Source organism: Nilaparvata lugens, chromosome 11 (genome assembly GCF_014356525.2).
Source record: "Nilaparvata lugens isolate BPH chromosome 11, ASM1435652v1, whole genome shotgun sequence".
Classification (NCBI taxonomy): Eukaryota; Metazoa; Arthropoda; class Insecta; order Hemiptera; family Delphacidae; genus Nilaparvata; species Nilaparvata lugens.
In genome coordinates, this window is record NC_052514.1 from 26,459,803 (window position 1) to 26,474,056 (window position 14,254).

The 14,254-nt window shown below is 33.4% G+C and overlaps 3 protein-coding genes across 3 annotated transcripts in view; all 3 read left to right on the plus strand.

Annotated features, from left to right (window-relative positions):
* Positions 1–13,224, plus strand: LOC111046394 (deoxyribose-phosphate aldolase). Its single transcript, XM_039438007.1, has 6 exons — positions 1–231; positions 5,864–6,063; positions 7,339–7,498; positions 9,129–9,419; positions 11,195–11,280; positions 12,910–13,224. Exons 1-6 carry the CDS (start codon positions 210–212, stop codon positions 13,120–13,122), a joined length of 972 nt encoding a protein of 323 aa, XP_039293941.1. The 5' UTR covers positions 1–209; the 3' UTR covers positions 13,123–13,224.
* On the plus strand, positions 241–1,009 carry LOC111046395 (39S ribosomal protein L18, mitochondrial). The gene has a single exon (XM_022331928.2). The coding sequence runs from the start codon at positions 368–370 to the stop codon at positions 929–931; it is 564 nt and encodes a 187-aa protein (XP_022187620.2). The 5' UTR covers positions 241–367; the 3' UTR covers positions 932–1,009.
* A 74-nt stretch (positions 13,225–13,298) lies between the features above and the next one.
* LOC111048526 overlaps positions 13,299–14,254 on the plus strand; it is a 33,552-nt gene continuing 32,596 nt past the window's right edge. Inside the window, exon 1 of the mRNA XM_039438011.1 lies at positions 13,299–14,121. The gene's annotated coding sequence lies outside the window, so the exon portion shown is untranslated. The remainder of the gene's footprint in view (positions 14,122–14,254) is intronic.

A 14,254-nucleotide genomic window follows, 5' to 3' on the forward strand; every position in this document is an offset into this window, starting at 1 on the left:
CAGTTCATGCGCAGAAATTTCTTGAGTAAGGTTTTGATGCTTTCTTTTAACTACTTTTTATCTGCATTATCAGTGTTTTTCAAAGTACAATATTATTTTAATTAGCAAATTTATTGAGATTGATTGGCGTTCAATTACTACCACAATTTTTCAATTAATTCAAGTTTTCAAGTTCAAACAAAAATATAAATCTTGGAATTATCGATAACATGAACCCCGGCAGTGAATTAGGTTAGTAAATCATATGTTTTCTTTTCTTGCTCTTGTTCATTATCGTGTTTTTGTAATGGATTCCGTGAACAGCTAAAAATTTTATTCATAACTTTCTGTTATATTTATTTGTCTGTTTTGTTTTCAAAAAATTACAATGTTTCCGTTAATGGTAAAAAGATTCCAAACAGTGTTAAAATTTAGTAATGTGCACTCTCTAGCAATACGTCCTGTGAATACAGATCTCAAAGTTAACCTTACTATCAACAACAGGAATCCTAGGAATTTAGAAAGGATGCGAATTGCTATTAAACCAAGTGGTTATCATTTAGATGTGGCAGGCAGAAAACAATATTGGCATAAATTAGTACTTTTGCAATCACAAAGACATGCTATAGCTTCTGTAGTACATAACAATGGTTTTACTGTAGTGACTGCTTCCACGAGTGAATGGCCAATCAGAAAGTTTCTTCACCAAGCTAATGATCTTAGTGCATACATAAATTTGGGTCGCGTTCTGGCTGATCGATGTTTGGAGAGTGGAATCCATTTCATGGTATGTGATGTTGATTTGAAAGAATCCAGAAGTGCCAAAGTGAAACAATTCTTAGAGAACTTTGAACAAGGAGGTGTGATGTTGAAAGAACCAGAAGTATTTAAGCCAAGGGATCCTTGGCGTAAATTTCATGAACAGAAACCATGGACTGTTGGCATTGAATAATAGTACTTTTTTATTGATTGTAGTTTGAATACCGTAGCCTACAATTCATAATTAAATAAAAATAAGCTTTAACCAATAGTCATTATTATTTTTATTTGAACCTCAGGTGTCGATAATTAAGTGCAGTAATATAGAACTTAGTATTTGATCCATATAACCATGTGCAGACATCAGTAGGCTAGTAGAAGTTAGGATCATTTATGTCTCCATATGGGCTGTCCAATAGTGGTCGTTAAGTATTATAGCAGAGACCCTGAAATCAATTAGGCTGGTTTGCCAGGCTACTCGCCATTTGTAATGTAAGCTTTTTTGAGTTAGCAATTATCACAATTTTCCAGTAGGATCAGATTATGCATGTAGATTTAAGCTGCGTTTAAACCAAAGTTATTAACAAAATGTTAATAACTTAATCCGTATTGAATCTTTTAGATTGAACATAACTTATCATACACATGATGAAAATATGTGTTTGTCAAGTTCCGTTTAATCAAATAGAATTTATAAGGATTAAGTTAATAAATTTAGTGTAAACCCAGCTTGAGAATAATATTTGAATTTACAACAGGTGGTGGCTTTAAGTCAAGGGTTTTACGTTTTCAGAACAAAGCCGTACCGATATACATCAGATTCGCATTTTTCAATGAATTAGGATGAAACTAATCTAAACATTGGCAATATTGTCATATTGAATATATTTTGGCAATATCGTCACATAGAATACCTTTATAATGTAGCTATTTTGTTATTATATTAATATAATAATACAGAGTGTTTACAAACTCCCTAGTACTCTAGAACAATAGGTACTCTAGGGCATTGTTCCTTGGTAAAAAAATATTTAAATAGTCCGGAAGTCTTCAGTTACTCACACAGCGGCCATTTTGCTTTTTTCACTTATTATTTTTTTCCTAAATAATGGTTCAACATGAGAAATTGAAACTTTGCACAATCATTTATAGCATCGAGACAAAGCTAAAAAAAATTGATAATTTTTAAATTTATAAAACAAAATGGCGGTCATTAAAAAGGTTGTTTCTGAATACTTCCGGACAATTTAAATATAAACTTAATTTTTGCGTAGTGCTGAGCCACGATCAAAAATTACCATTGCTTACTGCAGTCCAGGATGTCAATTTGACAATATAGGAGTAGACAAACTTGATGCCGGTGCCACATTCTTGCCAAGTGCGTAAAAATGACGACAAGCACGAGAGTGTGGATGGCTACAATGCCACCGCTCGCCTTTCCTGCGCCCCTATTTATGTATTCGGCCAGCCATTTGGTAAGCGACTTGGTATGAATGTGGCGTCGGCATTAGTAACTATATATATTATCCTATATTTTAATTTGCTCAGTAATATTCAACTTAATCTATAGCAAAGAAATTGTTGGATAAAATGTCAACTTATTTAAAAAAAGAGATAATTATAGCTGTATTATAGTACAGTCAATTAGAAACAGCGTTTTTATCATCACAAAACCTTATTATTGAGTAAAATTCCATAAAATCGTTCATTGAAAAAGAGGAAATGGGTTTCATGATTCAAAGAAAGATTTAATAGATTGCCAATATTCTACAGCTCATTTGATATATTGTTTTATATTTGATATTTCAAGCATCCAGTGACCTCCTAAAGTGGTATAAGGACTTGTAATGTCAATTTTAAAGTTGAGTCATTTTACTTTTAATTGATAAATCATTGGAGGATGAGTGATTGCCGTTAATGCTCATTAAACTCACTATTCGAATAGAAACAAAATTTAGTTAGCTATTTTTTAATTCACTTCAAAAATTTTTGAATTCTAAAATGTGTATATGTTTAGGCATGGCTTTGTAAAGAATGATACCCAAACTCCTAGCCACTCTAACGAAAAGAGTAGTTCGATGTTGATCATCTCTAAGATGATGGCGTCTCCTTTTTTCGTATAAATGTGTTGCCGATCCTCTTGTCATATCACTCTCATGTTTCTCAATTATTAAGGAGATACATTCATCAATGAAAAGACTGGGAAGAGGAAGAATTCCTAGCTCCTTGAAGAATGGCCGGCAGCTTGTCACTGTTTCACCTACCATAACTCTAATGGCCCACTTTTGAATTCTGAGGCCCGGTTGCACAACAGCCGGTTAAATTTTAACCGTGATTAATTCCACGAGAACAAATCAGAAAAGGCGTTTTTGAAAAGCCACCTCTGATTGATCCTCGTGGAATTAATCACGATTAAAATTCAACCGGCTGTTGTGCAACCGGCACTAAATATTTGAATGTACTGTATTCTGTAGAGTTCCCCCAGAATGCCAATCCATATGATATAAGGGAATGAAACAATGCATAGTAAACGCTTTTCAAATTTTGAATATTCAACATACCTCTAAAACTTTGAATTACGAAAACAGCAGAGTTCAGTCTCCTTCTCAAATAATCGATGTGAGGCCTCCAGGACAATCCACTATCAATCATTACTCCCCAACACCTTTATTTCTTCAACAGATTTAATTTTTAGATTCCGAATTTCTGAAAATAGGCTACTCGATCTACTGACCTAAAACTAATCTCTTTTGTTGCTTTTTTATAATTCAAAGCTAACATATTTGCTCTGAGCCAATTGTCTGGTTTTCCAAGAACAATCTTGCAATCAGTCTTCATGTTTTGCTGATTTTTACTCTTCACCATGACACTTATATCGTCGGCATACGACACTGAATCAGAAGAAACGAGATGAGCAGGCAGGTCATTAATATAGATGATAAACAGAGCCGGAACCAACGCCGAGCCTTGAGGAACGCCGGATGTTGTTTTCAACCATTGAGAGTTGTGAGTTTGATGGAGACCCTTCGAAATCTGTCTTTGAAGTAAGAAGAAAACCAACTCAGCACGGATCCACCTAATCCATAATATTGCAGCTTATTCAATATTATTTCGGAGTTGACCAGATCGAATGCTTTTGATAAATCGGCGATCAAACCACATACTTTATAACCCTCATCAACAGCCGAACGAACCTTATCTACATAAAGTAGAAAAGTGGTTCATATGTCGAGAGTCCTGGCCTAAAACCAAACTGTTGCTGCTTCAAAATTCCAGTTTTTTGCAAGTGGATTCTCAGTCTATCTAAAACGGCATATTCTAATAATTTTGAAAATATTGGTGGATTACTTATAGGTCTATAATTTGCAGGATCTTCACGGGCGCCCTTCTTGTGAAGAGGAATCACTTTACCCATTTTAAGTTTTGAAGATATAACTCCTCTTATAAAAGATTCGTTGAAAATGTGTTTTAAAGGATCAAGAACTGGCCAGGCGTTTTTTTACTAGGTTATTAGAAATTCCAAAAGTATCACAAGATTTCTTGGTTGGTAAGGACTCAATCATCTTAAAGACTTCTTCACGGTTGACCAGTTTAAAACTATTGCATTCTTATGGTTCAGAGTCATTTCGGTTTGGAGCCAAATCTTTTTAAATGTTTTCATAGTTAATGTTGGTAATATAACACCGTTCGTTCATACTCATACTAATCAAACACCGTTCTACAGTGGAAGTTTAAATTAAATCCGAACAGTAGGTGATTCAAAATCAAACTATTGAATTGAACTATATAGCTTAATAAATTGACCGACTATTAGGTTTTATTCAAATTTTCACTTTGCAAATGGCTCTGAATTAGACAATGCTGTACAGAAAGTATTCTTTACAAGATAGTACTAATTATTTAGAAGGTGAGTAAAAATTTAAACAATAATTTTAGAACAATTCATAATGAGCAACACGCTTTAGTTGGTTGCTGTTTCATATGAAAGATCATTTCATAATATAATTTGGTACTTAGTTTTAAACAGCACATAGTACAAGTGCACTAGCCTATCTCTCATTTTAATAATAGACGGATTAAGAATTTGTAAACAAATTTTAGATAGGAACTCAACGCATTCATAACTTCAGAGCAAAAAATTAATACAGAGTTTAAAACCAAGTATCAGGTAAAATTAGGCATTTTACCTGATACTTGGTTTTAAAGTGCATTGGTTTAATCTGTCATTGTTGATAAACCTCTGTATTTTTTCAACCCTGTCAGGTTGATAAACCTCTGTATTTTTTGCTCTGAAGTTATGAATGCGTTGAGTTCCCATCCAAAATTTGTTTGAAGCTTTGTGTAATCACTGAATTCATGAGGCTACCTCGAAATAAAAATTTTCAGACAGTGAACCAGGACCCGATAGATGTTTTGAAGGTTGCAATTGGACTTGAGGTGAAGCACATCAAAGTAGTGTGTAATTATTAGGGTGTGATCAGATTGGATGCGTATATGAGCAAGTGCACGCTCGGTTATGTTCGACCAAGCGTGCAGATGAGAAACAAAATCTGGAAAGAGAAAGAGCAATAAGAACACTCACACTGAAAGCGTGCACTTGCTAGTTGCGTTCAGTGTGCGCAGCTACATGCAAGTCACAACGTGTTTCAATGGCACTTTCCAGATTTTGTTTTTCGACTCATGCATGCATGATTCGACCTGCACTTGCACATATATGCATTCAATATGATCACACTCTTATTAAAATAAATTTCCAGACAGCTTCTTAAGCTTCTAATCCCACTATGTCTATTGTAATGCTTTAATATGAAATAGCCCACAGTAATAATATAAAAATATTATTTCGACTAGTTGTACACAATAATTATTATAATAAATTGTGCTATTATCTTATATACTTTTACAACATTACTCACGATTTCAAGAAGCAACAAAATCGTGAGTACTGTTGTAAAAGTGTAAGATAATAACACAATTTATAATAATTAATATCAACAGTTCAACAGTACAAAAGAAGAAATTATAATTTATGAATTATATTATTTATGTAGCCTGCGGTTTTGCATCATTTTTGCGTGTCCATATAAATATTTTCAAATTTATTTTTTCTTTGTGCTTTGTTCAGAAATTGAGTGGGTAAGGTCAATGAACGTGAATGAGGCGGCTGTCAATCGGACTGTTGAAGCATTCAAGAAGTACGTCAAGTATCATTCGTTCACTGTCGATGAAGAGGTAGCATGGCTTTTGCGAGCTGTCAGTGTTATAGATTTAACAACTCTTGCTGGAGATGACACCGATTCAAATGTGCACAGATTGTGTCGCAAGGTAGGTTGAAAATTTATACAAGGAAATCTATTACAAATTTTACCCAAGCTGTCCATTCAGAGTGAGACCACATTGCCATTATATATAAAAAATATGTTATTCTAAATCGTCTTAAAATTGGAAAATAGAAAGAAACTAAGGAAGTTTCACTTTATTTCGCTATTTTAGGAACTCTCCATATCATGTGGATTTGTGTCAGTTGGACGTTTTTTGAAATTGGCTGATCAATTCCAATGAATCCAAAAGTAGGCCTATAGAGTGATCGAAAAATCATCACACAACCAAACATTAAACGTATTATAATTTGGGTGGCGTGAACTTTGATCACCCTAAGTATAGCTGAAGTGATTCTTGATTTTTTCAACTTGTTCATTTGAATGATAATCGGTGATTTCAATTATTATTGGAGTTAGTAAATAGTTTAATTTTTTATGAAATAATCATTCATTAATAGAAAATGAATCCAATGTTCATGAAGAATTGTTGCTTTTCTCTTTGACAAATTGTAGTAACAGTATGGCTGCTCTACCGATTCAGGTTACATAACTCCAGGAGCAGCCTCTTCCAAAAAATGCAAATACATTTATATTTGGCAAACAGGCCTACATAACGAAAGAGTACTCATATCTTGAAATATATATAATCATTCATTAGTTTTCACTTTGAATTTTTTGTGTCATTTGTTTTCATTTTTATCAATTACTGATTCAAACAGTAATTACATAATTATCTTTAAATTAGGATAAGAATGAAAGAACAGCAGGCTTTATCCCAAAACTATTCTCCCTAACTTTTATAATACAATTTTATATTATCCTGTGATGAATAAAATTCAAGCATTTAGATGATTATAAAAAATTGAATAAATTAAAATTAATTATGAGTGGATCTATATTACATTATTTTATTATAGCATAGAGAAAAGATAATAGATGTCTCCTGGAATAGGGCACTCATATTCCAAATTCCACTGTTAAGTCAAGCCGATAGTCCACGTGATTATTCTTGTTGGCGCTGGTAGTCTCTTACCAGGCCGAAACAGTAATAATTGACAGTAATCGACAATAATCGGCTTGGTGTAACAGTGGAATTTGGAAAATCAGAGCCCCATATGAGATATCTTCTTATGCTATGTTGTTGTATTCCTTATGATTTTTTCCAAGTTGTGCTAGTAAATTTATTTAAATTTTATCGGACACTAGCTATCTAGCCTATGTAAAAGTGCCTTATTCAAAACCTTTCACTATGTGAATAATGAATTTAATATTTTGAAAGGCGCTGAAAGCATTGTCTCCGTGTGTGCTGGAATGTCCAGAATTGGAGGATTTCATGTGTTTACGGACGGCTGCAGTGTGTGTTTATCCAAGGCGAGTCGCGGCCGCCGTGGCTGCAGTTTCCATCAACCAATCAAAACCGGCCATTCCGGTTGCATCAGGTACGGTAACAACACCCCTTCATTTACCAATGCTATCATTAATATTAAGACACAGTTCTAATTTGATTTTGGTTTTTTGGTTCTGATTTTTTAAAAGCATAACCCTATTAGATGTGAAAGTAGGCCTACGCAATTCGGAGCAAGTAGAACTGTTATAGTTTTTCCAAAACCCAATTTAAGTTGAACAGTTCCTCTTCCTAACAAGTTTTTTCCATTAAAATTAATTACGCTTTTTCAAGATTTTATGTTACTGTACTAGTTACTAAAAATTTTGCATACGAAATCACAATATGAAGAATCAGCAAACATAAACACTCTAAAGTGTCAGTGCGTTTGCTGGATTGCCATCTAACAAACTGTCTCAACCTAATTTTTCTATTTGGATCCTAATCTGACAATGGGTTACAGAATTTCTTTTGGAAATAAACAGTTCAAAAGTTTGGTTTAATTCAAAGTATATGATTATTCATATACTTTACTATAGTATATTATATTATTTTATTATAGTTCTAATGAATGTTATTTAAAAATGGCATTTCAAGGTGAATCTTGCTAGAAAGTATATATTCATGTAGATTCTAGGTTTAGTGCCTTATCAAGTTGCCCTTCAAAGTGGTATTTCATTACTCAATGATTCTTCTATTTTTCTCAATAATATTCACTGGCTTGAATTTTATCTTTACCCAAATGAGGATGGCTCTTGAATGAATCTTGAACTCTTTTGAAATCAGATTATTATTCTTATTGTTCATTTATTATTCAGTACCTATTTGATTATCAAAGTTATAGGATTACTGTTTTATATGTTAGATGATTGTTCTCGTTGCTGTAAATCTCTCACTTGTGAAATATATATGATACTAAAATAAGAAGAGATATTCTATACTTATCCCTTTCGTAATTAGAAGGATTGCAATTTTTTAATTATTTTTTCTAAACTGTTGCATTGCATTGTACATTTCCAATTTGGTTCGTAACTTTCCTGTTTTCTTTTCTTGTTATTTAAAGTGGTTAGTACTCTCTTGAAAGTCTGTTCTCAATAATTAAAAAAATACATGAGATGATTTTCAAATCAGATTGATAGTTCCAGTATTAAGATGAAAATAAATATAAATTATAGAATTGAATAATACAAACCCATAAAAATTAGCTTCAAAATTCAGCAAAAACAAAAACTTTGCCCGCTTGTGATCGCTCCGAACGAGATTATGATATACCATTTTAGGAGTACTCAACACTGTATTATTCCTGTGGCTGAACTATAGAAAAAGAAAGATGTGCATTAAAATATTTTTTCTGTATTTCGAATTTTGAAGCATTTTTTTGTTAAATCACTTTTACAAAAAGTGATTTTTTGAAAGTCTGTTCTTAATAATTTTTGAAAATACATCTCATAATTTTCAAATCAGTGATATTTTCAGTACCTATCAAGATAAAAATGAATATGAACTATATAATTAAAAATAATACAACACCATAAAAATTAGCTTCAAGTATTTATGGCAGCACCAGCAAAAATAATAACTTTGACCGCTTGTGATCGTTCCGAACGAGATGATGATATTATATAATTTAAGGAATCCTGTTTTTTCCTTCAGTCATTTCAATTAAGAATCTCCTTGTTTCCCAGTGGCTAGCGGCTTTCCCAGCGGTCAGTATCCTCTGGACAGTCGTCTGAAAGAGATAGAGTACTGTGTGGCGAATGGAGCGACGGAGATAGATATAGTGGTGAGTCGCGACCTGGTCATCACTGAGCAGTGGGAGGAGTTGTATCGCGAAATAAAGGCAATGAAAGAGGCATGCGGCGCGGCTCACCTCAAGACTATCCTGGCAGCCGGCGAGTGCGCTACGCTCGCCAATGTCTACAAAGCATCACTGGTCGCCATGATGGCTGGTTCTGACTTCATTAAAACATCTACAGGTATACTATGCCACTATACTATACCATACTAGTTATTATTAAATGTATTCAATTGAGTAAAATCATAACACTTTCGGAAAGAGCAACAGGTTCAAGCCCAAAACTATTCCAATTCCAAGTTATTGTTTTTTTTTGTGTCTCATTTGTGCCAAGTGCGTATAGTGAGGTCCACGTTATAATGACAGTATTTGATCAACTTTGGTTTTGCTATCCATGTCTATCTTTAGACAAAGCCGGTGGTACTATCCTTTTCTAGGTCCACAACGGTGCCAATTATGTTTTTGACAGTGTAGAAATATGATTAATTAATGCAGAGAATCGGCATAGCTATTCTTCTATCTTTATTCACTGTCATTATAACGTGGACCTCACTATAGAAATGACGACGAGCGCGTGAGTGTGGATGGCTATTATGCCACTGCTCGCCTGCACTTAGACCGTATAGATGTATACAGCGAGCCGCTTGGCAAGCGATTTGGCGAGAGTGTGGTCAGTGCTGCCATTGTTTGTTTTTCAAATACTCGTAATAATTGTCGGTTGCACAAGAGTGGGTAAAGTTTTAATCGTGATTAATTCCAAGAGAACCAGTCAGAGAAGCCGTCTTTTCAAAAAAACCTTCTCTGATTGGTTCTCGTGAAATTAATCACGGTTAAAATTTAACCGGCTTTTTGCAACTGTACCTAAGGGTTTTAATAATCTGACACAATCATAAACATTCTATGTCTAGTATGTAGAAATTGATTGATTGCATGAATTTGGTCAATATATCTAGATCAGTTTTTAAGTCAGTGATTTCCATAGGAGTGCATACACCTACTGTCACTTTTCTTTTTCCACCACTTTGTATAGTAGATAGCTGTGATTCACGTCATCCCGGTAATCTGATCCAATATTAATTGTTGACTCTTGTTAATAATGATCGAACTTATTATATTCATTAAGAAAATATGCATCTTTTCAGAATAGTATTCAGTATATTTTTCTTGTGAATCCATTCTTTTCTACTATTAATTCAACTTTGAATTTAAACCAACACATTTGAAGTGGAAACACTGCAAACGACGAGCAGTGTCGCTGCTTCGACCTGTTGTGGGATGTGGGTCATCTTCAGACTCTTTGGTGTCGTTTTTTCAGTTCAAAGTTTGCATTCCTTCATTAAGATTGAAAATTCTGGTGGTTCATTATATTATTTCTACATAGCCTACAAACACTCCTGGCAATTTGGCACCGGTGAGTTGTTGGAAAAGGATACAGCTAACTAATTTGCCTGATGACAAACAAGGATAGCAAACTAATGTTAATAAGATGGTGACTTTAGAACGTGATTCTCACTACAGCTATCCCATTTTCAACCAGCTAAAAATGTTTAACTACTCCTATTCCAATTTTTACATGAATCAAATAGTCTAGGTTGAATGAGATATTTTGAATAGTTATCGGGAGAAAATAACAGTTTGTGACAATTTAAAATTGTTTTATTGAATCAAATTCTTGACTAGAAAACTAGACTTCCAGATATCTGTTGTGTTAATATTCCATGACATTGTAATCTTCGTTGACTTTCAAAATTAAATATAAAAAATATATGAAAAGGAAGATTGAAAGCGCATTTCAATCTCAAGCAATACTTATAGCGTTGCATAACGTATAAAATAGTCCACACTCTGAAATTGCTTATATTCAAATTCAGAATAATTTCAAATTATAATATTGTACAATACTGTATTTGAAATATTTTCTTATGTTTTTAAAATCATTCATTTATAACTGTGCAGGAAAAGAAGCAGTCAATGCCACCTTTCCCATTGGAATAGTGATGTGCAGAGCAATCAACAGCTATCACATTAGAACTGGGATTAAAGTGAGTACATTTCCTCCTTCTTATTTTCTAGTGTTATTCATTCAACATTTCTCTTGTAAAATTCAAAAACTTGATTATAAAATTAAAATGTAATTATAAAATTTGGTATTATGATATGGTTTGTTCTGTTAACGTAGAATGCTGTAGACCTGGGTACCACAAAGAATATTTGATAAAGTAAATCCGGACAATCCAATAAATTATTACACGACTGACTATTTATTTGTAGTACACATAGCAACGCAGCCTTTCTTCTTAACTCTAAGCTATCAAATTTTTAAATACCATAAGCTTATGCTTTATTTCGCTATGCCTGCATTGCTGTAATTGTCTTTATATCAGTGTATGATATAAATCGTATTATGAAGAACAGTACTATTTTTCGCTTAAATAACTCAAGTGAATTCTTCAGTGGCCCCTATGAATGACTTCCTGGTGCTTTAGAATCCACCTTCAACTGGATGACTTTCATAATCATCTCTCCCATTAATCACGCAAACTATTAGTATGTGAACTAGTTAGCATACGGTTATCAGAGAATGAAGTATGTAAGAACATGACGTGGAGAGTTATAGAAGAAGTGAAGAAGTTTTATAATTGTGGAAGTTGAGTTTGATTAAGAAATCATCAATTAGTTATTTGGCGATCATAAAAAGGTGTAAAGTTTGCCATGCTACCAATTTTATCCAAATAGGTTTGATAGTATTTCACCTATCACCCAAGGAAAGTCATCGGTTCCAATTTTTTCTAATATCTTGATAAATCATGAATGGATTTAATGCCTATGGACGAAAAGTCCAGTTCAGAGCAAATCAAATTATAATTTTCATAGTACTTGGGCAATTTACAACAAATATTTACTGAACAAAACCATTTGATACTTAAACAGAAAATTCTTACAAGCTAAAATACTTATCTATTCATATTGAGCTCATGTATTTGGCTACAGGCTTTCAAAATTGCACAAAACATTCAACACAGATTTAGAACACAATAAAATTATTCAGATCTCAATTAAAACATTTTAAATTTCAATTTTATAGAACAATTTCAAGAGAACTAAAAACACTTCTACCAGCCAGCAGCCATTTTTTCATGAGAGAGACTTGAAGCCTTTTGGGTGAAGCCTAGACACGTCATCAATTTTGCCAACCTCACTAATAAAGAATACAACTCTACAAATTCCATTTATTATACTCAATGAAACTTTATTTTTAAAGTTATTTTAAATTCATTTACCCTTTATGTTGTTTAGAATTATCTGTTAATTCAGAAATAGAACTTTGTTACAGTAGGATGTTCAACACAAGTGTATCTGATAAATTCCCGGTAAAATGTTAAGTCCGCATATCGATTACACCGATATTTGCTATCACGTTTTATTGATATTGAATTGAAGATTCGATTTTAATTGAGAAAAAATGTAATATTACAAGTTACAGGGAAGTTGGAAAAGAGCATGCAACTTCTAATCCTTCTACCTAACCCCTCCCTGTCTAACACAGTAAAAGTTTCAAGTAAGGAAGTTCTTGATGGCTTCAGAAGCATGTGCATGAAGATAAGCATAAGATGTGAGTTGATAAAATGAGAATTGAAGAGATGAATGATGTGCCGACTTGATGATTGTAGGTTGGCTTTAAACCAGCCGGAGGAATACGCACGTACAAAGATGCACTTGCCTGGCTGATTCTGATCAAGCAGCAACTTGGGCACGAGTGGATGTCATCTGAACTTTTCAGAATTGGAGCATCCGGACTTTTGACTGATATCGAAAAAAGGATTTACTATCTTCTCAAGAGTGAGAAAGACTCATCATGTTCCAAACCAGTTTTCACAACATGAAAAGAGCTTTTAAGAGTAAAATTAGCAAAAATTAAATTACTATTTCATGTTACCTGTTTTTGAGACTGAACTATATTCTAAAATATAAACGTTGTAAGAGAATTGTGGATTTTTGTTTCTCTAGATCTAGGTAAACAATTTACGAGGGTCGTTTTTTAACCTTTAATCACATATCATAAAAATAGACACATGCTGTAGGTAGGAGGGGAGGGGTACAACTTCCACAGTGCTGAACAGTTGTCCTTTCCACCAAAACCTCTGCTTTCCCCATTTCCTTGCTTTTTCCCTTTCCTCGAACTTAAGATATGACGTTGAGTCCAGCGCTTCCAAATTAACGAAGAGCTCCAAAACAACGTAATAGCCCACTGAACCTCATTTGGTGGCAACATTTTATGAGCTGGGTTTTGGAAGACTGGTCCAATGCTTTTACAAATGCCTTAATCTTCACGGCAATCATGAGTGAAAGTAATTTTTAGTGAATTATTATACTTTTATATACATTCGTATTTTATGTATGGTATGGCCAATCGAAGGTTGACATAAAATGACCCACGTTGTATGGAATCTCAGAATTTTTAAGTAAATCAACGGGACTGTTATCTGATTTAACTGCTTCTCTATAGGCCAATCTCTTTCCTACAATTTAGTCATGTTCAATAATACAACCAAATTGTAGCCTGTTTCATAAAATTGCAGACGTCTTGTAAAACGGGAGCAAATAGAAATAGTATGTGCAGAGTTCACAAACTAGACAAGTCGTGGATGTAAGACTTATCTCGTGTGTTTACACACAACTTTTGGACTGTTGTGTGAGTAATGGAAGATATGATTGCTGAGCTATCATTCACCGATTTTATTTCTTTGATAATTTATTACACCTCTGTAGTTGATTTGTAAATTCAATCATATTCTTAAAAAAATAAATTGTTTCCAATATAGGTTTTCTTCAGTTGAAACTAAAAAATGTTCCTGAGGATCCTCAAATTGAAGAAATCTATGGTAAGTAACATATTTTCTTTGTAAATATTATTGTAGATTTAGAAAGATTGACAAGAAATTATGATAATCATTATTGGGGAAATCCATTAAATTCAAGTGGGAGATAGCACTCAGTGCAAACAATAGGACAGAA